The sequence below is a fragment of the Salmo salar genome, chromosome 04 (genome assembly GCF_965601325.2).
Source record: "Salmo salar chromosome 04, fSalSal1, whole genome shotgun sequence".
In the NCBI taxonomy this organism is placed as follows: domain Eukaryota; kingdom Metazoa; phylum Chordata; class Actinopteri; order Salmoniformes; family Salmonidae; genus Salmo; species Salmo salar.
In genome coordinates this window covers 63,257,619-63,283,454 of record NC_138294.1, presented here as the reverse complement: position 1 = coordinate 63,283,454, position 25,836 = coordinate 63,257,619, and the positions used below count along the sequence as shown (strand labels likewise).

The 25,836-nt window shown below is 42.9% G+C and overlaps 1 protein-coding gene across 1 annotated transcript; it reads left to right on the top strand.

Annotated features, from left to right (window-relative positions):
- LOC106603495 (dehydrogenase/reductase SDR family member 11) lies at positions 1 to 25,605 on the top strand. Its single transcript, XM_014197265.3, has 7 exons — positions 1 to 335; positions 21,586 to 21,795; positions 22,667 to 22,761; positions 22,969 to 23,098; positions 23,287 to 23,379; positions 23,643 to 23,708; positions 23,929 to 25,605. The coding sequence occupies exons 1-7, from the start codon at positions 204 to 206 to the stop codon at positions 23,968 to 23,970; spliced, it is 768 nt and encodes a 255-aa protein (XP_014052740.1). The 5' UTR covers positions 1 to 203; the 3' UTR covers positions 23,971 to 25,605.
- The last annotated feature ends 231 nt before the right edge of the window (positions 25,606 to 25,836 follow it).

Below are 25,836 nucleotides of genomic sequence, written 5' to 3'. Positions count from 1 at the left end.
TCCGCACTGTGCCTTTTCCTGGATGCTACGAAAACAGTATAAGGGAGGGTTGAACCGTGTAACAGACCGCCCCATATAAACAAGTAACTGTTATGTCTATTGTGACTGTTCAACAGACATAGGTAAACGAAATCTGTCGTCCTACAACGACAGTTTTGAAAACTAGCTAGCTAGTCTTTGTAATAGCCAAATAATCAATTGAAATGGAGCGGTGGAAAGGCAGAGTAGCTCTCGTGACTGGAGCCTCGGTCGGGATTGGAGCGGCTGTTGCACGGGCACTTGTCCAACACGGCATGAAGGTTGTGGGATGTGCCAGGAATGTTGACAAGATAGAGGTGAGTAAACATTAAACAATGTAAAAGTGAGAAAACTGTCGCAGTCACTCAAAGTAGCGAGCTGACAGTTCCTCGGATGGCTGAACTGCGCCAAAAGACTATTGTGCAGCTAACTGGCAGTGGGTAGCTATAGCCATTTTTTCTCAACTACGGTCATTGTTTCTCACTGTATTCGATAGAGATACACAGTAGCTAGCATTAGCCAGCCGATTCTAGTCTGCAATAGGTTTGCCTGCTATAGAATTCAGAATAAAATTATACATTTGTGATTTACTTTGGTTTAACCAATTGAAATAAATGTAACCTTTTAAATACAATTTACGCAAGCTTTACATGCGAGTTACAATGATTTAATGGAATTTGCTGTCATATTTCTTGCTTTGCTATCTTGTAAAAAATCTATAATAACATGGAGTGAGATTTCTCAATGCATAATGCATTTATTACAAAGTAGCACAAAGGCTATTATTAACATGTTATCACATAATAATGCCAGTCCTGATGTTTCTTTTTAGAAATCTTCATGTACCATTTTAAGAAAATGTCCAATTAATTTCCCAGTTATTAGCTAGCTAGCTACATATCTAATCACTATTATTCCGTTTTATACAACGGATGGGTCTAATCCTGAATGCTAATTGGTTAAAACTGCATTCCAGACGGTGTCTATTCCACAAGTTACCACCGCCTATATCTATGAAGTTAAAATGCTTATTTACTCACTTCAATCTAACTGCGTAATACACTGTCTCATCAACCCAGCCAGGCAAATTATAAACTTGATCTCCACTATAAAAAGCATCTATACATTATCTCACATTTCTTTTAGACTAACATTTAGTTTTCAACAGCAGAGATTTGTATAAACCTTGCTGTCTGTTGTTGCTAATTTAATCATTACTCAACTTCATCTCGGGCCTAACAACACCTGACAATATATCCTCCGAACAGTGGCTTCTCGGGCATTATCACTTAAATACACATTCTCATTCTCTCTCTCCTAAGATTGAGAAATAGATGTGGCATGTCTTGTCAACATTGCATTACTGACAAAAGTTGTCTTCTAAAACAAGTGAATATAATTTTTTTATGGTCACATACACCAGATATGTGCAGTGTAATGTGTTGTTTTACAGGGTCAGCCATAGTAGTACAGCGCCTCTGGAGCACACACACACACACACACACACACACACACACACACACACACACACACACACACACACACACAGAGATTGTGCAACTGGCATCTTTAGACCTCCACCCATTTGCTGATCACCTGGCTTCCTGTCCTGTCAATCGTTAACTGCTCCAGCTTTGGCCAGAATAGAGTACCACAGTATGACTCATAATAAATATAAAACCTAGCAGTCAAATAGGGAAATGGTTCCAATTGTTTTGATAACCATGTAAATCTCACTAGGACAAGGTGACTTTTATCAATATATTTGTCTGTATTTACCCGCAAAACAATAAAAGCTAATTAGCTGCTATCTGGAAGAGACTGCCAAATCGAGGCAAAGGTAAGAATCTCTGTATTAACTGTCTAATGTTAGCTAAATGTAGTAATGAATAAATTGGCAAAATGTCTTTCAATTGACAGTTCTGTGAACTGTCTTGTACAAGTTTTAAATTGGCACAATACCTGTTTAGCAAAGGTTTCAGATAGAGATGACGTGCAGGAGCTTGCAGGGATTTGTGGTCTTCCAAAATGTCTACTTTGAAGCTAATTAGCATTTTCAAATATGAGATTAAATAGAGACGAATATATTAATAAAAGTCACCTTGTCCAGGCATATTGGTGCGGCTGGCTACTCGGTTAAGCGAGCAGTGTGTCAAGAAGCAGTGCGGCTTGGCAGGGTCGTGTTTCGGACGACGCATGGCTCTCGACCTTTGCCTCTCCTGAGTCCGTAGAGGAGTTTCAGTGATGGGACAAAACTGTATTGAGAAAAAGGTGTAAAAGTCCCCAAATATATATATATAAAAAAACTAGTCCCCTTGTCCAAGAGAGATTTACATGGTTATCAAAATATCACGTCAGGGTAAGCCTACACGAAACGCAGCTCTTATTTTATTTTACTGTTTCTAAAATCTCCAATGGGAAAAATGAATGGTGTAAAAACATAAAAACGATTGGAACCATTTCCCTGTTTGACTGCTAGGTTTTATGGGTATTATGACACCTCCACTGTGGGGCTCTATGGGCCCCTGTCCTTGACTTCTGCAAAACACCACAGCCACTTAGTTTCTCTAGATCAATCAGAGATTAGAGCAGTGACGGCGTGCCATTGCAACCTATAGACAAGATTTACTCTTTTCCATTGATAAGGAAGACTTTGTCCACTGTTAAAAGTTTGGATTTGTTCCATTATTTAGGCTACAAAAAGTTACTGCAATGTTAAGACATCTTATTATTCTACAGGGTCACCATTGTTTTGAAGGTTGGCAAACTCTGACACCTTTCTTGACCACAGAGAAAATTGCTTTACTATTCATTTTCATATTTTAGCAGACACTCTTACCCAGAGCAACTAGGGCGAAGTGCTTTGCTCAAGGGCACATCACCAGATGTTTCACCTAGGCAACTCAGGGATTTGAACTAGTGACCTTTCAGTTACTGGCCCAATGCTCTTAACTGCTAGGCTACCTGCCACCCATTCAGCAACCTTTTGAATTTCAGGGTTCTGACATTGGAAATCATGGGTGATAAAAAGACATTAAGCAATAGGTTATTTGTTCTTTATTAGAATATGCTTGGCTTTACACAAGATTCCACTGACACTTTTGCAACCACAGGCCATCTCCAATGTTTGGCCAAGAACTGAGGGAAAGATGTCAGAGTGTGTGGAAGCTGGAAGGTGAAGAAAGAGTGACAAGCTTTCAACGCCCCCTCTCTCGGACAGACTGCATCACTTGTATGAGGCCTCTGAGCATTGTCTGTGTTTGAGCTGAAGGGTGGGGGGGGCACAAAGCTGGCATTGTACCCCCTCTGCCATACCCACACTGGGGACTGGCTATAACAGTGCCAAGCAGGGTATGCGCTCACTGAAACGGGGGCTTGTAACTAAGTCTCCATCACCATTTTGTGCTCTTTTTCTACATGGGGAAAATGAGGTGATGAGTACAATGTAGGCTACATATCCCAAGATAGCTATGTTCTTTGATAGCAGACAAGACACAGGTAGTTATAGACAGGTTTCCTAACAACGTCAAAAGGATGCGCACACATTGCATGGGTAGAAGGCTGTGTGTTATGATTCTGAATGGTCAGATAGCTAGCAACAATGACAAGAAGCTGCCATGTGGGGAATCATAGGTGTCTTGTTTTTATTTAACCAGGAAAGTCAGTTAAGAACGAATTCTTATTTACAATGATGGCCTAGGAACAGTGGGCTAACTGCCAAGTTCAGGGGCAGAACAGCAGATCTTTACCTTGTCAGCTTGGGGATTCGATCTAGCAACCTTTCAGTTACTGGCCCAATGCTCTAACCACTAGGCTACCTGCCGTTTTAGCTAGTTGAAAATGTAGTTATTTGAAGACAAAATATAGTTTACATGTTGTCAATAATTCTATAATTCTAAACCAACCCAATATGTTTTGTCCTGAAGATCTGCACGCATCGGTTTCATTGCTAAACAACACACCCGTCTATAAACCTAGATGAAACCCTATCTAATCCCATGGCTAATGTTCCTATATTATCTGGTTGGCCAGTTCCTGTGTAACAAAAGCCTGAATGAGTGGAGTTGAAACTTAGGGGGAATGTGACAGCAGTAGAGGCCAGTGTCACTGAGAGGGTAGAAAAATAGTAGAAAACAGAAAAGGAGACTATAATGAGATGGATGGAGATGTGTGGTTGCCAAGGGCTGCCTGCAGGAATGGGGAGATGGAATAGGAGAAACTTGGCTTCAAGAAGCAGGTGCCAGGCCATTACTGACATTAAACAATCCATTCTCTCATTGAAACTGATATTCATCCTATCTAGCTACAGTAGGACTGTGGTGACCTCTTACCTTGCATAATGCTATAGTAATTACCAAGGTGTTTCAATATAATGAATCCTATGATAGTAGGTTGAGACCTTATGTTTCAGTGACTTCATTAAGAAGATTCGCTATGCATTCATGGTCATCAATTTTATGCCTATGCCAGCCCTGCGCTGTGGTCGTTCACATTCAGGAGCTCTTTGACTGTCACATAAAAGCAAAGTGCCTTGGGCTATATTTAGGCTAGAGCAATAGCCTAGTGGGTTGATGGGTGTGTTTTGTTGTTCTCCAGTCCCCTTTGGGTGTTTTACATAGAACTTCATTGATTTATTACTTAGACTGTCAGTAAGTTTGATTGGTTGAATGTTAAGAATGATAATAGATTTAAACAAAGATTGATGCCTTAGTTTGTCCTGCTTTGCCCTGCCATGTTACAGCAGTTGGCCATGTTTTAGGCCTAGTTTGTGGTTGCACCCACAGATGTCATACAGTGCACTCTAACTAATATAATAGCTACAGTAGGCTATAATTCACTTAGCAGATACATTTATCCAATGCGACTAAAGCAACATTTTAATAGATCAGTGTTGGAACGATGCTTTGTACATTTCCTATCACGGGCCAACAAGCAGGTAAAAAGGCATCCCACTTGCGGTCAGACTCTGAACTGTAATTCACATAAAAATGACGGCAGTACTTAATCGTCCCATGCTGTTCCAATATAAATGGACCTTTACTGTATAGTGAGTGTATAGTGCAATTTTTTTGCATCACACTGTTACCAACTGTACCACATAAGACCACACAGGACTGTGCATTGAGACTTTAGACAAGACTGGTTTCAGTGTGACTGTGATGTGTGGCCCAGGCGGGAGGTTAGGACAAGCTGGAGGGGGGGCAATGAGGGTGTCTGTCATTTAATCTATGAGTGTCTGCACTTTGGGCTCAGTCAAATCCTAGAAGATGTATGAGTGGTGGTGCGTGGCATGATGCAGTTCCAGCAGGATGATCATGGTGTCATCTTTGGATCTAGTGTGAAATAATTCAGCTAGAATATTCCACTGACCTTGGCTTGAAGGGGGAGACGAGGGGCTAACAAAGAGGGAGGGGCCCCAGACCCCTGTCTCAGTTGGTGTCCTTTTGATTGGTCAGGCGTTTCTAAGGTCAACCTTTTTTTGATCCAACCATCTTCATCATTAGCATATCTTAACATTTCTGTGTCATTATTTGAACAGAGACCTGTACAGCACCGTAAGGCTCCAGGAATATGTGGTTGAATCCTTTGATTAGCTGTGTGTTCATGTCAGCATGTCAGCAGAGCTTTAGTGGTACAATGGCCCTGGTCAGTCCGGACCACTGGTTTCACTGTAGCAGACAGTGGCAATCAGTGCCTTTTAAGATGAGGGAGGACGATCATTTTTTTTCGTGAGCATGGCCTTATTTCTATTACAGCATATTGAATGACTGTTATTCAAATTCCATTCACCCTGTTCAATGTAATCGCAATAGGTTTAGGCTACTACATGATACTCAAATTTTCCCAATACCCATCATGAGGTTGCCATCATGTTGGTGCACACAGGTCGAGAGAAAAATTTGAAGTGACAGTCACTGACACATGGACAGACAGTGACACATTCAATACCGCCTTGCACACTCTTGCCTGCATCTAGCTGATATATTGTGTAATCGTTAATCTAACAGTTGCAAACGAGAGTTTCTATTGAATAAATTCAGGTATGTTTATCCCCGTTTTGTTCCGTTTAAGAAACGTTTTTCAATAGAATCGGCGGAATGAATACACCCCTGATCACACGTAAACACAGTTCACTTTCATAACGGCCACGTTTTATTCCTTCTCGCATCTATGTGCTCTCCTCCTCTCATCTTTTCCCTTCGTCGCTTGTGGACATAAGTGCACAACACATCAGCTGTATGTGACCAGGCGAAAACACCTTTCCAAGCCAAACCATATCATAACTGCTACACACAGCCAACATCGCTGTCACCATATTAGCTAAAGTAACGTCATAGCCAACATAGCTAATAGAACTAACGCGTTAGTAAACCTAATACAATCATGCGGTAACATTACAGTGTACAGTCAGTAAGCAGTTTAGCACTTTAAGTCGGCGGGCCCCTGTGGCAATAAATTAGTAAAACCAAAAGCTTACCTTGACTTAGAAGAGTTCCAGTGTTGTGTTGGATAGTCATAGCCAGCTAGCTAACATAGCATCCCTCTGTTTGAGCAGGGTGTTTGAGTAGGCTAAACTAGCTAGCTGTATTTGCTAGCTAAGTAAGTGAAAATGACAATGTCTCTCTCGCTCTCTTGTTTCGCCTTCATTTTGGAAGAAATTCATTTGTTCAAAACTGTTCAACTATTGTCTTTCTCTCTCTTTGAGTCAACTACTCAGCACATTTTATGCACTGCAGTGCTAGCTAGCTGTATCTTATATGCTTTCAGTACTAGATTCATTCTCTGATCCTTTGATTGGGTGGACAACATGTCAATTAAGAGCTCTGATACGTTGGAGGACGTCCTCAGGAAGTTGTCATCATTGCAGTGTAAGTCTAAGGAAGGGGGGTGAGAACCATGAGTCTCCTGGGTTTTGTATTGAAGTCAATGTACACATAGGACGACGGAAGCTGTTGAGCGTTTGTAAATTTGTCAGTTATTCTGTGTTCTGTCACACTCAAACAAGAGTGCTCTGAAATCGGAGTAGATAGCCAGAGCGAATTTACATCTATCAACAGTTGTCGCAGTGACATTCTATTGAAATGGCTACTTGCATAGTGGAGTCTTGTTAAGACGTGTTAGTTTTCATTGCAGCCTCGTTTGAATGTCGCGGTTGCGCAAATTTGTACGGAATGGGGTTAGTCAGGTAAACAATGAACCATAATCCCAACTCATGACGTTACTACCCTGCATGAATCTGCAGTTAGCTAACCAACCAGGTTCAATGTTAGCTAGCTAACATCAGGCTATAACTAGCAAAGGAAATGGCTCTGATATACGAATAATATCATACACGTAGTGTTAGCTAGCGAGCCATCCAGCTAACATTAGCTAGCTAGCTAACAGTACACTTTAACTTAAAATGAAAACGACTTTCTGTCAAAATTAGAAATGTAATATCTGAAAATGTACCTAGCTAGACTATCTTACCCGTATACATGGATGGATGCCTTTCCCTGTCACGAATGCCATGGTTGCCCTTAGTTTAAAGATGTAATCCAGAGACAGGTGTTTTCTCCATCTCCTTACCTATCATGCTCTAATTCCACTGATTTCAAAACTCGGTCCTCCAGAAAGTGGAGAGCAACACTTATGCAATTCTACTACGAGATACTTTTTTTTTTTAAAGCCGCGTTAGACAGGATTACCTACACATACTGACCAGCTCAAATAGACAGAAGCGTGCTATATAGTAGACCAATCCGAACTCATCTCTCGGCATGTCCAGCCCACTCATTATCTCAGCTAATCATGGCTAGCGGGAAGGGTGTTGCCTTTTACTGTGGCTAAACCAACTAGGCTCGTAATTTAAGAAGTTATTCATATTTACAGATGGCATACAAGTCTGTTATTAAGACACATGAAAGTTCAGATGTTCCAGAAGGCATTTCTGCCAAAAATCGTTTAGATTAAAAACATATATATACATTTACGTTCAAATGGCTCTCCTGTGAAGTAGTGACCCACGACATACGCCTAGTTTCCTGAAACGAGTCACATTTTAAAATAAGGCTGTAACATAACAAAATGTGGAAAAAGTCAAGGGATCTGAATACTTTCTGAATGCACTGTATCTCTTAGAGCTATCAGAAAAGGGATGTCACCCTTCCATAAAGAAATTTCACCCGAATCACCCGTGGATTGTCTTGACAAACAAATCAGTGTCTTTTCAGCTGTCTGTTACGTCAGTGTGTCAATGCTCAGGAATAGACCCAGCAGCAATGTGGATGGATTGTGAAAGTCCCTTTCTCTTTCTATCTCTTTCCATCAGTTTACCACTTGAGCTTCTCAACATCATGTTTGCTTTGATATTGAAAAGCCTATTTGGTTTTGATTTCAATAAAAAGCTATGGTTTTAGTTGAGAAGCAAAGGTTCAACAAATGCAATATACTGTAGGTGTAGTAATTCGGACCCTTTTGTCACACCTTTCACTGTATGCCAAAACTGCGTGAGACATGATCTTATTCTTGGCACAACATGCTCAATCATGTTTCAAAGGACTGGAGCTAACACTGTAGAGAGTTTGTGAGTCTTTTCCCTGCTCTGGCTCCGGATTCCTGTGGTTTTAGATGAGGCTCAGTGGCTTGGTCCCAGATCTTTTTGTGCTGTCTTGCCAATTCCTATGGTCATTTTCATGCCAAAAGACCAATCGACCATAGTAGTTGGCAAGACAACACAAACAGATCTGGGACCAGGCTATGGGCTCAGTCAGTGGATTGTGAATAGTTTTGTCTCTCTGCCTGGCCCCAGCCCGCCACCCATTGTATCTGTGAGACTGTCACCGTGGTGCCACTGGAGTGACATGCCCCCCCCCCCCCCCCCCAACTCCCCCCTCTTGTAACAGTGGGTTCTAGGCGGTTAGCCAGTCTGAATGTCACGTCCTGACCAGTAAAAGAGGTTGTTTGTTATTGTAGTTTGGTCAGGGTGTGGCAGTGGGTGTTTGTTTTATGTGTTTTGGTATATGTTCTATGTTAGTATATTTCTATGTCCGTGCCTAGTTTTTCTATTTCTATGTTTAGGGTTTTTGTTTAACCTTCAATTGGAGGCAGCTGTTTCTTTTTGCCTCTGATTGGAGGTCCTATTTAGTAGAGGGTTTTCAGCTTGTGTTTGTGGGTGGTTGTTTTCAGTCTAGTGTTTTTGTACCTGACGGAACTGTGAAGCTGTCGTTCTTTTTTTGTTTTGTTTACGTGTTCAATAAAAGTTAAAAATGAGCACTCAACCCGCTGCGCCTTGGTCTACTCCCTTCGATGGCCGTTACAGAACCACCCACCACAAGATGACCAAGCAGCGGGGAATGGAGCACCGGCCTGAAGGATGGACCTGGCAGAAGGAACGGCAACTATGGGAGGACAAGTTACGGGAGCTACGGGAGCCTGAGAGGTTTTTGGGGGGGGCACACGGGGAGTTGGGCAGAGTCAGGCTATAGACCTGAACCAACTCCTCGTGCTTATTATGGGGAACATAGAGTCCAGAGCTTCCGGCAACAGTGCCCCGTCCAGAGTGTCCGGCAACAGTGCCCCGTCCAGAGTGTCCGGCAACAGTGCCCCGTCCAGAGTGTCCGGCAACAGTGCCCCGTCCAGAGTGTCCGGCAACAGTGCCCCGTCCAGAGTGTCCGGCAACAGTGCCCCGTCCAGAGCTTCCGGCGACAGTGCCCCGTCTAGAGACGGCCCACAGTCCGGAGCCTGCAGAGACGGCCCACAGTCCGGAGCCTGCAGAGACGGCCCACAGTCCGGAACCAGCAGAGACGGCCCACAGTCCGGAACCGCTTCAGCCCGAGGTCTCCAGCGACGCGCTTCAGCCCGAGGTCTCCAGCGACGCGCTTCAGCCCGAGGTCTTCAGCGGGGGTGGACAGGTTAGGTTGGGGACTAAGGCCAGAGCCTGAGCCACCTCCATAGGAGGAGGATTGGGGAGGGGGGGGGGGGTGTAGCACGGGAGCCATCGGTGACGGTAGCCATCCTCCCTTCCCTCCCTTTAGTTTAGGGTTATTTTTTGTTTTGGGGTTTATTTTTTTGTGTTTATTTTTTTGTGTGAGGTGCATCTGGGGTCTGCACCTTTGAGGGTGGGTACTGTCATGTCCTGACCAGTAAAAGAGGTTGTTTGTTATTGTAGTTTGGTCAGGGCGTGGCAGGGGGTGTTTGTTTTATGTGTTTTGGTATATGCTCTATGTTAGTATATTTCTATGTCCGTGCCTAGTTTTTCTATTTCTATGTTTAGGGTTTTTGTTTGACCTTCAATTGGAGGCAGCTGTTTCTTGTTGCCTCTGATTGGAGGTCCTATTTAGTAGAGGGTTTTCAGCTTGCGTTTGTGGGTGGTTGTTTTCAGTCTAGTCTTTTTGTACCTGACAGAACTGTGAAGCTGTCGTTCATTTTTTTGTTTCGTTTCCGTGTTCAATAAAAGTTAAAAATGAGCACTCAACCCGCTGCGCCTTGGTCTACTCCCTTCGACGGCCGTTACACTGAAGTTCAGTTTGCTCATGGTGAGTAGTTTTCACACAGCAAAGCAAGGCTTTGAAGTGGGTCAGACCAGTAAGGGGTGACTTCACATTATTTTACTTACTCTGTCTTTCTTTCTCTCTCACTTTCTCTGTCTCCCTCTTTCCATCATCCAGCTTCTTAACATCAAGTTTGTTTTGATTTTGAAAAGCCTATTTGGTTTTGATTTCAATAAAAAGCTAGGTTTTTAGTTGAGAAGCAAAGGTCCAACAAATGCAATATATACTGTAGGTGTTGTAGTGTTGACACTTTTGTCATACCTTTTACTGTATGCCAAAACTGCATAAGACATGATCTTATTCTTGGCACAACATCTCTCACAGGTGACGATCAATGTTATTTTAAGCTGTTTGGGAAAATCTTCATTCTCATGACCTAAACAAAATGCGTATTCAGCCCCTGAAAATCCCTGTGTCTGCATGTTGAAGTACCTGCAGCGCAGGTAGGGTATTTGATGAGTCAGTTCACCCCGCAGCTCATCTGCTTATCACTAATTCATTGGCAGCAGTTTGTCTGACCCACAGGACTTTTCCACTGACTTTTGATTTTCCATTGGGATCTAGGTGGATAAACCACTGCATCTAGCCTATCTGATGATGTGGTGATTTCCCAGTTTCAGACTGTTTTCTTCGGGTTTGGTGCCTAATGAACATGACCTTGTTCTCTGTGTTCACCCTGTGGAGCTCTCTCTTTTTCTTTAGTACCTAGCCTGGCCCTGTGTGTCTGTTGGCCCTCAGGCAGGCACATCCTTTCAAGCTGCTGTGGCTTCAGCAGACAGGATTACTATGTCTGCAACTCTGCATGTGCTCTCTATCTCTCTCTGAAGTCGCTCAGACCTGGGTTCAAATAGTATTTTTTTTTCTTTCAAGTGCTTTAGCTGTGCTTGATTGAGTCTGCCTGGTGCAATGGAAGCAACGAAATAGTCCCAAAACCACTCAAGCAAACACTCAACTTATTTGAAACTTTTCAAATACTATTTCAACCCATGTCTGCTCTGAAGTGCTCTCTGTGGGGAAGGTTGAGGGGGGGAAAGTGGGGAAAAAAACAGTAAAGAAGAAGCACCTAAGTGCCACTGAGGTGTTGGAGCTAGAGGCTCTGACCAGAAGGATGTGAGAGAGGAGAGACAGAGAGAATTATGCAATACACTGACCGAACTAGGCTGCATCACAAAACACTGAGACAAGAGCTAGGTTCATTGAGTTCATATTTTCCAGTGGAGGAGGGGACCTCACAATCCGATATTATCACCATGCTTAGGTGCCAATACGATATGTGTTGCGATTCTCACGATTCTATATGTATTGAAATTTGATGTTGCTAACTATGTCTGCTGCAGAGAGACGAGAGAGCATGAGGGGAAGTAAAAGTGCTGAAAACGTGTTGGCTCACTATTTAAAAAGAAGATGGAGTCAAATATTGATATAATATTGTCCAAAAACAATATTAATAATATACAGTACCAGTCAAAAGTTTGGACACACCTACTCATTTCAGGGTTTTTCTTTATTTTACTATTTTATACATTGTAGAATAATAGTGAAGACATCAAAACTATGAAATAACACATATGGAATCATGTAGTAACCACAATAGTGTTAAACAAATCAAAATATATTCAAATTTGAGATTCTTCAAAGTAGCCACCCTTTGCCTTGATGACAGCTTTGCACACTCTTGGCATTCTCTCAACCAGCTTCATGAGGTAGTCACCTGGAATGCATTTCAATCAACAGGTGTGCCTTGTTAAAAGCAAATGCTCAAAGTTTTTGAACCCAGATCTGCTGTTCCTCAGGCGAGTGCGAGCCTTTTTCTGGACCAAAATGGGGCTTAGGTGGTGGGTGTGGTGGGGCATGGCCATGGCCATGGGCTGCTAAAATACATACCGCATTGTCAAAATGTAGTTGTTTTAAAGCAGGTTTCCTGCAATTCTACACATTTGGCCAAGGCTTATTGTAATGTCTACGCTAATAATTGGGAAGCGAGTACAGGGAGTGAATTTAATAAATAAACGAACATGGAACAAAACAAGAAACATGAGCAGCATACAGACACGAACACAGAAACAGGGTCAACGCCTAAGGAAAGAACCAAAGGAATCACAGATTTAGGAGAGGTAATCAGGAAGGTGAGTCTCATGAGGCGCAGGTGTACGTAACGATGGTGGCAGGTGTGCGTAATAATTGCTAAACTGGCGACAACGAGCACCAGAGAGGGGGAGCGGGAGTAGACGTGACACTTATGCTATCTGAGTGACTTAAACATTATATCAAATTCAATGGGGGGCCATGCTAGTACAAAAATACTCTTGAATGCATAATTCTTTACATTTTAGATTCTCCCTGACTGTGTAGCGTTTAATTTGGTGATTGTTAGTTCTCGAAGGTGATCTTATAAAAATATATATAGGTCCATAATCTTTTCTACATACTTTCTATCTGGTATTAGTAGTTTAAGTTTACAGTTTTCTTTTTACTGTTTGGACATAGGCGGCCCGCCCAAGACTTTTCTATGCAGAAAAATGCTGGTCTACTAGAGTTGGGTCTTCACCTCTCCTCAGCCACAGTGATGTACAGTAGGCCAGGGGTTCTCAAACCTTTTGGGGGCGGAGACCCCTTTTGTGATATCAAATTAATCAGGGATCCCCTCATAACTCGAGTAAGATAAAAAAATTTAAAAAATGAATAGCATACAATAAGTTTTACTATGACTTTGGCAGTGCATGGCAGGACGAACCAACTCTTGGGCCCTGGGAAGAAACACTTTAAAGGCCCACCTCTTGGCATCCGAGAGAACTTTTAGCAGTTTTCAAGCTAATTTCCTGCAGTTCTGCACGTTCATTTTGTCATGAGTGTCATGTTCGTGTATGTTGGTGGCAGGGAAGTCAGGCGCAGGAGAAACCAAATAGGTTATTCTAGAGTATTTCATTTAAAAAACAAACTCCACAACCAAAGTACAAAATGACATGGGTAACATAATACCCGTCGCATACCGAATACAAAACACACGTAACGTAACAAAAACAACAAAACGACAGCCAACAGTTCCGCCAGGTGATACTCACAAAACGGAAAACAACTACCCACAAAACCCCATAGACAAACCCCAACTTAAATATGATCTCCAATTAGAGACAACACGAACCAGCTGCCTCTAATTGGAGATCATCCAAAACTCAACCTAGAAATAGAAAAACAAGAACAAAACATAGGCTGCCCACCCATATCACACCCTGACCACCCATATCATACCCTGACCTAACTAACCAGAGAAAAAACATGTTTTACTCCATGTGTAACTCTGTGTTGCTGTATGTGTCAAACTGCTTTGCTTTATCTTGGCCAGGTCGCAATTGTAAATGAGAACTTGTTCTCAACTTGCCTACCTGGTTAAATAAAGGTGAAATCAATTCAAAAAAATAACCTGAAAGGCCTCTCAGCAAGGAAGAAGCCATGTATCACCCAACTTATTGTGGGAAGCTTGTGGAAGGCTACTCGAAACGTTTGACTCAAGTTAAACAATTTAAAGGCAATGCTACCAAATACTAATTGAGTGCATGTAAACTTCTGACCCACTGGGAATGTGATGAAAGAAATAAAAGCTGAAATAAATCATTCTCTCTACTATTATTCTGACATTTCACATTCTTAAAATAAAGTGGTGATCCTAACTGACCTAAGACAGGGCATTTTTAATCTGATTAAATGTCAGGAATTGTTAACTGAGTTCACTTGTATTTTTGTATTTGGCTAAGGTGTATGTAAACTTCTGACTTCAACTGTATGTATGTGTATATATATATATATACACATACATACAGTTGAAGTCAGAAGTTTACATACACCTTAGCCAGGGATTCTCAAAGTGGGGTACTGAGGTATTGCAGGGGGTCTGCGGACAGTTCAAAACAATGTATAATATATATATATATATGTATATGTATGTATATTATACATTGTTTTGAACTGTCCGCAGACCCCCTGCAATACCTCAGTACCCCACTTTGAGAATCCCTGTCGTAGGCTACATATAGTACCCAGTCTTTTAAAGGAAAGCCCTAACCAGCAGTCATATTGCAGAACCTTAAGAACATGACATAAGACTTTGGTAAGATAGGGCCCCTCAGGGGTGCATGCTTCATCCCCTCCTGTACTCCCTGTTCAGCAATGACTGCATGGCCAAGCACGACTCCAACACCATTGTTAAGTTTGCGGACGACACAACAGTGGTAGGCCTGATTACCGACAATGATGGGACAGCCAATAGGGAGGAGGTCAGAGATCTGGCAGTGTGGTGCCAGGACAACAACCTCTCCCTCAATGTGAGTAAAACAAAGGAGCTGATCGGGACTACAGGGAAAGGAGGGCCGAACACGCCCCCATTCATATCAACGGGGCTGTAGTGGAACGGGTCGAGAGTTTCAAGTTCCTTGGTGTCCACAACACCAACGAACTATCAAACACACCAAGACAGTCATGAAGAGGGCACGACAACACCTTTTCTCCCTCAGGAGAATGAAAAGATTTGGCATGGGTCCCCAGATACTGAAAAAGTTTTACAGCTGCACCATCGAGAGCATCCTGACCGGTTGCATCACCGCCTGGTATGGCAACTGCTCGGCATCTGACCGTAAGGCGCTACAGAGGGTAGTGCGTACGGCCCAGTACATCACTGGGGCCAAGCATCCTGCCATCCAGGACCTAAATACTAGGTGGTGTCAGAGGAAGGCCCAAAATATTGTCAAAGACTCCAGTCACCCAAGTCATAGACTGTTCTCTCTGCTACCGCACGTCAAGCGGTACCGGAGCGCTAAGTCTAGAACCAAAAGGTTCCTTAACATATCTTCTACCTCCAAGACATGAGACTGCTGAACTGATAATCAAATGGCCACCCGGACTATTTACATTGACCCCCCCTCCCCTTTTCTTTTACTCTGCTCCTACTCGCTGTTTACTATCTACAGTATGCATAGTTACTTTACCCCTGCCTACATGTACAAATTACCTCGACTAACCTGTACCTCCGCACATTGACTCGGTATCGGTACCCCCTGTATATAGCCTTGTTATTGTTATTTTATTTTGTTACTTTAAAAAGAAATTATATTTTACTTTAGTTTATTTAGTAAATATATTCTTAACACTATTTCTTGAACTGCATTGTTGGTTAAGGGCTTGTAAGTAAGCATTTTACGGTAAGGTCTACACCTGTTGTATTCCGAGCATGTGACAAATACGATTTGATTTGATTTGACTTGACTGATGTAGCATCAGCTTATTGACTGCAGTGAACATACAACATACCAGCCAGACTGGCTCAGTTGAGGTGCTTCCCAGGCCCACCCTTATTTATAGTAAACCTCTGCTCCTATCTGTAGCTTCCTATGCTCTGTGTCAGTCAGTCAGCAGGTAGGATAAAATCCCGGCATACCGGCTAGCCTGACCCAGTGAGCGAGTTACACAACACCTGGAGGTGGGCCGTCTCTGTCATTAGTCTACTCCACCCCCACCCCCAACATGTTATCAGTGTGTCACAGCCATTCACATAACTGGGTTATACTTTCCAATCAGAGACTACTTTTTATACTTATTATTTGCCATATGTTTAATTTACCTTACCACTGCATGTAGGCCTACCCTTATATAGGTAGCCTAATTTCAAGGATATTTTGTTTTTGTTGCGAAGCTTCTATAGCAATGCTTTGACATTGACAGTGTAATAGGTGTGTTTAGTGGGCTTAATCTGATTGAGCATATAGTGACTAACTAGCGACAAGCTCGTGATGCTGTTTTATAGCCCTATCTTGATTATCCTCAGGGAGAGTGGTAATAAAGGCCTTTTCCCTCTCCAATCTTTGGACCTTTCTGTGGCTGCTCTTTCATTCTGTTCAATGGAGGTGATCATGCAGCACCCACCCTCTCAGTGGCGGCTACACCACCTCCTCCTCTGCCATAATCCTTTTATATCTCGTCATCATTCCTCCCCAACTCATGAAGGACCTGCTTTTAGTCGATGTCTACTACTCTAAAGGCAATGATCTCAGGAAAGACAAGCAATGTTTTTGGTCAGTTTGTCAGATCTCAGGTGACAGGATGAAAAAGATAGCCTATCTTTAATTTTGAAAGATGGGACACCCCTTACTCATTGAATTCATTACAACAGGTTGTCTCACTTCACTGTTAAGGAGTTTTTATGTTAGAATGTCTGAACCAAGAGTTTGATATCAGACCGTTTCTTACATGAATATGTCACTTTGATTTGTCCTGCCATTCACTTGGTCATTTTGTAGATATATATTCGATTTCTTTGTAACTACTATGTGTGCCCATCTCATTGATATAAAATTATTAAAGGTACACAAGTTGTTTTTTAAATAGGTCACTGTTATTATATATATGGCCATCGCACGTCCTGCGCGTAATGGTCATATGGGCAGCTATTCCAACATAATCTCTTTTTTTATTTTTATTTTTATTTTTTTACTGTTGCCTAAATGTTTACTTGGACCCATTTGTATGTTATAATCCTTTATGACCATATATACCTCTGTGATTAATTATGATTGACTACGCGCAAAAGTGAATTGAATTCTTTCCACACCCACCATGCATCATGTGCGTAATGGTCATGTGAGGTGAAATGTGTATATTTTGGGATGTGAACACTCGGTCTGTTTGACCTGACAAAGATCCGTTTCGGATCAAAACGTAGTCAATAAAGCGGTGTATTGGGAGCCTAAACAGTGTGCGGGCCTTCTTGTTCTTTATAAGGTCTGGGCTGATCATGCATTGTTATGTGATTGCCATAGTTGCAGATTTGTCTTGGGAGGGTAGTTGGCTGCCATGGTGAGGAACTGCATTTAATTACTGTAATTAGAGACTTAAAGCTCTGACTCGACATCGCAAGACAACTACTGTGGTCTCCAGTTTCCTTTCTCTCCTCTTTGTCATCCCTTTCCCTCCTCTCTCTCTCTAATTTTCTCTTGTCCACACGCATAGGCCTACATTCATTGAAAAATGTTTTTTATTTTCTTTCCATTCTGTGTAATCTTGTGATTTGCTCATTTTGTAGTACACTTTCTATCCAACCCATTCTTTACCCCCACACCTACCCAACCACCCTCTCTTTCCCTCTCTGTCTTGCTCATTCACTTTTTGTGAGGGCGGCACAGCAGTCTTGATAATTAGGACAAAAATGCAATGTGACAGGCCCAGTTGCATTTTGTGTTACAGGTGCTTAAAAGAGATGGGAAGAGAAAGAGAAGGGGAGGGGGTGAACTTAACTGTCCGTCTTAGCAATGATGCCCACTTTCCGATCAAAAGGAGAATAGACACATTAGCCTAACATACAATCCTTCTGTTGTCTCACTCAGTGCCATGCAGAGTGAGTTAACCTGAGACAAATCTAATTTCAGAGCACTTCCTGGCTGCTCATGGCTGCACTGTAGTTTACTAGCTTAATCGATTACTGCTGTCTCAACATAGGCTCCCATCCCATCTGAAAGCGCTGTAGCCGATATTAATAATATTATTTATTTCGTTTAGAATAGAAATACATCTAAATCCTATTAGAAGTGTGAACAATTGTGGATAAGCAGGGCTAAACGCGTACTCAGTCTTGTATAATATGTATGGGTGAATGATTGGAGCTATCTGATGCTAGATGGGTGTGTGGGACTCGGACACTGCCTGAGACAGTCAGTTAATGATGTCTCTCTGCATTCCTGACCTTACATAACAAACCGACCCTGCAGGGCTAGGCTACGCGTCACTAGATGTCAAAAGAGCCACTAGATGTCTTGTGATACATTACATAAAATCCTTGAAAGATACCAAAATTCTGGTAGTTTACTGGTAAACTTAAAAAATATGCCCACCCTTTACAACCCTGTCCCTGATCCCGTCCCGTCTACCCCTGCTCTGCTCACTCACATCACCACCTCTCTTCTCCTGGCCAAGGCTGCACTTCAGTTCACTGCTCTGTTAGGCGATCATTCCTCATCCTCTTCCTCACACACTACCCTCACCTGCCTTCCTCTCCCTTCCTGAGAGTCACTGTCTGTTCTAGCCCACACAGACACACACAGACAGACACACACACACTCAGGCGTGGGGGGGCAGGGCAGGGTAAAGAGGGAAGCCCCTGTTAGAATGCTGAGGCTGTGATTACCAATTGAAATCCTCTTGCTTGTATTTGTGCTATTGAATTGGAATTATGTTCACCCTCATATGACCCTATTTATTAACTCTGTTGAGACTTGTTTGTAAAACTAGAGAGCTTACAAAAATATTTTTAATCCTGGGGTTTTGTGTTCAGGTAATGCCTTCTCTGTAGATATTCCCAGTTAAATCACCACATCCCAGACTCTGGAGGCTCTCTAGGCTATTTAGAATATTAGGAAGCCCTTTCCACTCACAGCCCCTGTCATCCCGTATATGGGTTAAAAATGGCAGATGTTGTCATTGAGAAGCGCATTAATTGGAATGCAATGGCTGTATAGTAAAACAGCTCTGTGTGGGTTTTGACTGACAGGCGTTATAAACTTGAGCACAGCGCGCGACATGAAGTTGCCCCCACCCCTCCCGTTAATTCGGCTACTTTTGCACATTTGTTATTGTCTGAATGAGGGAGATGATGTAAATCGAGAGGAGTCGATGTGTTCTGAAAGATGGGACGATGAGGATTAGAATAAATACCGCTTTGATGTCATACAAGCAAACCACACACCTATGAGTCCAAATGTGCACATTTCCTTCCATATTTCAAAACTCATGTAATTTACAGTATCACCGTTTATGACCGCTATGTTTGATCCACAGTTACAAAGAGGACATCCATAATACCCTGGGTTGTCCTGAACAGAATGAGCCTATGTTTGTCATATTGTCAAGAAAATGTTGCCGAGGAACATGCACTTGAATGAACTCCATTCTATGCGCACCAAAATTACAATCTGTTTGAAGTGTCTTTTGAAAGCCTAACACTGTAAGATTGTATTTTATAACTTAGTTAGCCATGCTGGGAATAGAATAAGCTTTCAAATGATGCTCACCTGACCCAGATAGCGATATATAATGGAACGGTTTTGGATTGCGTAAACAACAACCGTAATTGTGTGATGGTAGGGACGTAGGGCTGTATTCCAAAAACAAACTCAAGTGTACTTGCTTCAGTTCCTCAATTGCAAAGCTAGGAGAGCTCAAAAAACCACCTTATAGTTGAAGGCTCTTTTCTTGAGTATTAAAGTGCATTGAAATTACTGAAGAACTGTGCTGTTTGGCCACTTGGAGACACCCGTTAGACCTCTCACACAAATCCTTGCAATCAGTTTCTTATCTTGCACCTACACCAACATGACAATGATTATTATGTTGCTGAATGTATCCAGAGTATTTTTAGATTTTGTTATTGACTAATGCTGAGAAAAGTAAAATGCACAAATGACTGTCTTGTGTCAGGTGAACTGCATTTCCTCACCTTTTGTCTGAAAATTTCCCCATAATCTGCAAACTGTTCTCTATCAATTTCTACCATGGCCATTTATATGCTTTCTATAGTTCTTCTGTTAGAAACATTTACATTTGGCCCTATCCATATAGGCCAATTTCCACAAGTGTAAGGGGCTAATGTGTGTGTGTGTGTGTGTGTGTGTGTGTGTGTGTGTGTGTGTGTGTGTGTGTGTGTGTGTGTGTGTGTGTGTGTGTGTGTGTGTGTGTGTGTGTGTGTACGTGTCCCCATGTCGCTCCATCCCTGCCCTGTCCTCATGAGACTGAGTGCTCTCGTCCCAAATGTCACAGCACTTTGGCTTGAAAAGAGAGAGGGAGAGGCTCAGAGTGCCATGCAGTCCTTGGCATCATCTCTGCCTGCCAGTGATGCTGCTGCCACCAATCCCCCTTTCTCCCTCCACACACACTCCTGCCCCATCCCTCCCCTCTCTGTCTGTACTGAGAGCAGTCCAGACAGGGACATCATGTGATGGGTGCAGTTGTGCCCGGTAAAGGAATCTGTGTCTAGTTGCATCAGACAGACCGAACCACCCTCCTGGAGGCCTACAGGGAGGGAGGCTGACCTGTTTGTGCTGGTTGGGCCTGGAGCAGGTCAGGGAGGCAGGGACTGTGGCTCTCCATAGCTGCATCTTTAGTGGAGGAGTAAGGTTCATAAGGGTCAAGGGTCACTGTAGTCATCATGGTTAGTAAGGGTCATAAACGTATTGCTTATTTCCTTAAACCAGACACTGTGTCTAGACAAACATATGGCCCAAAAGGAAACTTGTATAATACCTGCATTTTGTCAATAACACTTTTGAGATTGCAGATGTTTGGCATTAAGGTGTTCCTACACTCTTCAGACAAGACTAGATTAAATGTTTGTTATGGTGTGCTGCAGCTGACTAGCCTGAGTTTGCCCTGATCATCTTCCTTTTATGCAATACAGGGATTGATTTTATGGTTGTGGCTCCTTTCAGATAATGTATGGGTGAATGGGTAGGGCAATGTTTCTTTACAGCTGAAATCAATGTGACTGACTAAATTCATTAGTCATATTTCATTACTAATAAGTTTGATTGCTGAAAGCACAACATGCAAAGTTTTAATCTGGAGTTTTTTAAATTCTCATGTCACGGGCCTCCCGAGTGACGCAGCAGTGTAAGAGGCGTCAGTACAGACCCGGTTCGATCCCAGGCTGTGTTACAACTGGCCGTGACTGGGAGTCCCATAGGGCGGCACACAATTGGCCAAGTGCCGTCTGGGTCAGGGGAGAGTTAGGCCAGGGGGGCTTTACTTGGCTCATCGCGCTCTAGCTACTCCTTGTGGTGGGCTGGGCGCCTGCAGGCTGACTTCAGTCGGCAGTTGAATGGTGTTTCCTCTGACACATTGGTGCAGCTGGCTACCCGGTTAAGTGGGCGGGTGTTCAGAAACGCGGTTTGGCGTGGATATCACGAAATTGGGGAGATAAAGGGGGGGGGAAAAAATTGCATGTCATGTGTTTACCTGATTTGTGACCGAGGTCTTGTCCCTATCTGTGTTGTGTTTGTAGAAGCTGGCAGCAGAGTGCCAGAGTGCGGGCTACAGCGGTACGCTGATCCCCTATAAGTGTGACCTGTCCTGTGAGGAGGACATCCTGTCCATGTTCTCTGCCATCAAGACACTGCACCAGGGGGTGGATGTGTGTATCAACAATGCAGGCCTGGCCCACAATGAACCCCTGCTCAGTGGCAAGACAGACAGCTGGAGGAACATGATCGACGTGAGTGGACAACACACACACTGTACACATGGGTTTACACACATACACGCTTTAACAAGCAGAAATATAAAAAATGAAGAGAATAACTAGCTAAGCAAGGAAAATACTTGTTGTTGTAGAGTAGGTGGTGTGAAGCATAGTTCAGGGGGTTCAGTGAACCCACATAACCACACACACTCCCCCTCACAAGAAGTTGTTCCATTGGTTATAAGAGTAGACCTGGCAATGGTACAGCAAAAAGGTCCACTTGTGGAAGAAGGCAGGTGTTATTTCCCTCTATCTATTATGCTGGGACTTTTCTTTACACTGTAATTCATTGAGCTCTTGACCATTCCATTCAAGACCCCCAGGCTGAGCCCCCCTGCTCTAAAAGTAGTCCCATCCCTCCAGAGGAGCTGAGCATTTCTAACGCCTGTCCATCTGTTGCCATGGCAGCCAAGATGAATGTGTATGGCGTGTATATTTTTAGATGGTGTAATCTGTATTCTGACTTTGTTCTGCTGTGGCAACCCCCCAAAGCTACCTTAGCTACGCCACTGTGGCTTTAACCTGCCCTGCCTGGCATCACTCTCAAAGTCACTGTGACACGGTCATATGATGGATGAGAAAGTCAGGTGACACAATCTGACACAGTGACACACAATGACACTCTACCTGTGTGACCAGCCAGTAACCAACCAGTACGTTGTCTGAGGTCATTTTTGGTCTGTTGTAATTTTTTGGGATGTAATTTCACAAGGGGCCTTAGCTTTGATACTGTTGAGAACTATAACTGTATTCTCATTCACTTAGACAGACTGTCTTAAACAAGTATTTTTGTGTGTGAAGGCAGATGCAGGTGCTTGTTTTTGACAGAAGCTCTCCCTTATAGGTGAATGTCCTGGCCTTGTCTATTTGTACACGTGAGGCCTACCAGTCAATGAAAGAGCGGAATGTGGACGATGGCCACATCATCAATATTAACAGGTAGAATACAGCTTCTTTACAGCCCATTAAATGGCTGTTATAATTGACATTTAAATGATGAAATACTCTCTCAGGAGATACAATTTCACTCTTGGTTTTAGACAGAAGATTCAGAGGGATACAGGATGGGGATGTAGCACAATTGTATACATGCCATTATTTCACTCTCTTTTACTACCTCCTGCCCTCCCTTCTTCCCTGCTATAGTATGGGGGGACATAGAATGGTACCTAGTGCAGATGAACATTTCTACTGTGCCACAAAATTTGCTGTGACTGCTCTAACCGAGGGGCTGCGGCAAGAGCTACGGGAAGCAAAGACCCACATCAGAGCCACGGTGAGCAGAGCAACATTACCTTGTCACAGGTTTTCATATGAATCTGACACGTCTTATACAATTATTAGATAGAAAGATGATTGTTGAGTATGTGTGTGTATTCGTCCGTGTATGTGTAACCGTGTGTGTGTGTGTGTGTGTATATAAACATCAATAACGAGCATGGTTTGAGCATTTCTCTTCCATAGTGTATATCCCCTGGAATAGTGGAGACTGAGTTTGCCTTCCGGCACCACAACAGCGATCCAGAGAAAGCAGCTGCTGTGTATGAGAGTATAAAAGTAAGGCAGCTAGACTTTGCGCGAGTCTGTGTGTGTTGGTGGCACCTTAAATTGGGGAGGACGGGCTTGTGGTAATGGTCTGAGCGGAATCAGGGGAATGGTATCAAATACATGGTTTTGATGCCATTGCATTTGGTCCGTTCCAGCCATTATAATGAGCCATCCTCCCATCAGCAGCCTCCTGTGGTGGATGGGCCTACGGTTTTTCTCAATACAAATACCTTAACAAACTGTATTACTAATTGGCCTTTTTTCCTCTGCAGTGTTTGAAAGCACAAGACATAGCCAGTGCAGTCACATACGTTCTGGGCGCCCCGCCTCATGTCCAGGTAAAGTAGTGCTCTGTCTGTCTGTTGCTTCTGTCAACATTTGGCTTACTTATATCCTGCCTCTCTCAAGACTAACTCTTAGATAGACCAATGGTACTATATGTTGTCCATGTTCCTGACCTGCATAGTCTGAAACAGTGCGCTTTTATAGAGGACATTCATGCACTTTGTTGGATGCCTCTATTTTTTTGTGTATGTAACCCTGCTTGTCGGCCTCTAGATCGGAGATGTGCAGATGAGGCCGGTGGAACAGATGTCATAGCAACAGAGCAGGAAGTTAAGCAACTAGAGGAGCCGATAGAGCCAGGCAGCAAGCGCCATTGTGACGACTCCTTAGCGACCTCTGCTGGGCAACAACAAAAACAAACAAACTCATGTTCAACTGGATTTGGACTGAAGGGATCGATTTGAGGAGGTGTGGAGGAGGCTGTGTGTGGTGGAGTGATATCTGGTCTGGAGATGAGAGGATGGGCAGGTACTCTTAACCACTACTGAATTACTGTGAGTGCTGCTACAACATGGGCTTTGGTGTATTGCTCTGGCAGCCTTGTTTCAAAATGAAGCCACATCAAACTTCGGAGAAGAGGGTTGTTGCTCCTGTGCTTATGTGAGTCATCTATTCTACATGACCATCCAGACAGACAGACGAACAGAGGGAAGAGTATGCCATCAATTGCACATGAACATTTTTTTTTGTAGTTCATATATGTTTAAAATGATGGAACAAAACACTGCTATTTGTATTATGTTTTATATAAATATTTTAACTTTGATTATTGGTAGATTCGGATAATATGCTGTACCCTCTAACCAGACGCTCGTTCCATTTGTACTATTTTGACGTGTTTTTAATAACAAGCAGATTTGGTTAGCCTGTTATGTATCAAGTCCCGCTTGTACGTTTTTCAAAACCTATGTCAACCATCACCAATCAGCAAATGTGTATAAGGGACAGTCAAGCATGATTACGCAACCATCACTTTGGACCAAGTGTATTTCCCCACTCCATAAATCAACCATATGAGATAGGCCTAGATTCAATCAGATCAATTGTTAAGCGGCAATAGCCGACATGTGCATAGCTGATGTTTTGGCGGTGTTGGAGGTGTAACTGCGTTGGAGTTGTCAAAATCGGTGAGCAGCTGCTCTTTATCATTGTCACGAAGCCACACCTGCCGGGAGATGCTTGTGGATTTGACAGCTCTAACACAGGTCCACCTCCGACACTGTCAAAACATAACTTTTGCAGATGTCAGCTAAAGCGGATTTGATTGAATAAGGCCCTTAAATTGTTTTGCACCATAGAGATAGAGGACTCATCTTTGTATCTGTACCATTATGGCATCTGTGACAGCATGGGCCACGCCACTGAGGCTTAGTACATTTTCTTCTTCACGATTGGCTGATCCCTCCTGATGACCCGGTCACCAGGAGGAATCAGCCAATGAAGTTGGAAGTCCCACCATTTGACTACATTAAAATGGTGGAAGCCCTCAATGACCTTTTGACCACTAGAGGCCTTTGTCATTCTCTATGTTTTGACTTTGGATCCATTTGGAGGAGCATAAAGAAAACACTGGCATCTTGTCTCGAGGAAGTTACTAACTCAAGAGTGCATATGTATACTTTCCCCCAAGTGTGTACTTGTATGATACAGTAGATATTTCTCAATAAAATGAAATAAGAATTGTCAAAGGGCGGCAGCGTTGCCTAGTGGTTAGAGCGTTGGACTAGTAACCGAAAGGTTGCAAGATTGAATCCCTGAGCTGATATGGTACAAATCTGTCGTTCTGCCCCTGAACAAGGCAGTTAACCCACTGTTCCTAGGCCGTCATTGAAAATTAGAATTTGTTCTTAACTGACTTGCCTAGTTAAATAAAAAAAATAAAAAAAGGTGGCCCCTGTTTTGTGTCCCATTATTTGTTTTCGTCATGTTTTCTTCTTATTGATAACACTACTGTCAAATTCTATCCAAATAGACCTACCGTAATTTCCGGACTATTAAGCGCAGCTGAATATAAGCCGCACCCACTGAATAAAAAAAAAATATTATTTTGAACATAAATAAGCCACACATAAATAAGCCGCAGGTGCCTACCGGTACATTGAAAAAAATGAACTTTACGCA

Excerpts from the sequence above, each read along its gene's own strand:
- LOC106603495 (XM_014197265.3), top strand. The coding sequence starts at position 204 with ATGGAGCGGTGGAAAGGCAGAGTAGCTCTCGTGACTGGAGCCTCGGTC. Across the intron at positions 23,099-23,286 it reads AGACCCACATCAGAGCCACG|TGTATATCCCCTGGAATAGT; the intron begins GTGAGCAGAGCA and ends TCTCTTCCATAG. Across the intron at positions 23,380-23,642 it reads CTGTGTATGAGAGTATAAAA|TGTTTGAAAGCACAAGACAT; the intron begins GTAAGGCAGCTA and ends TTTCCTCTGCAG.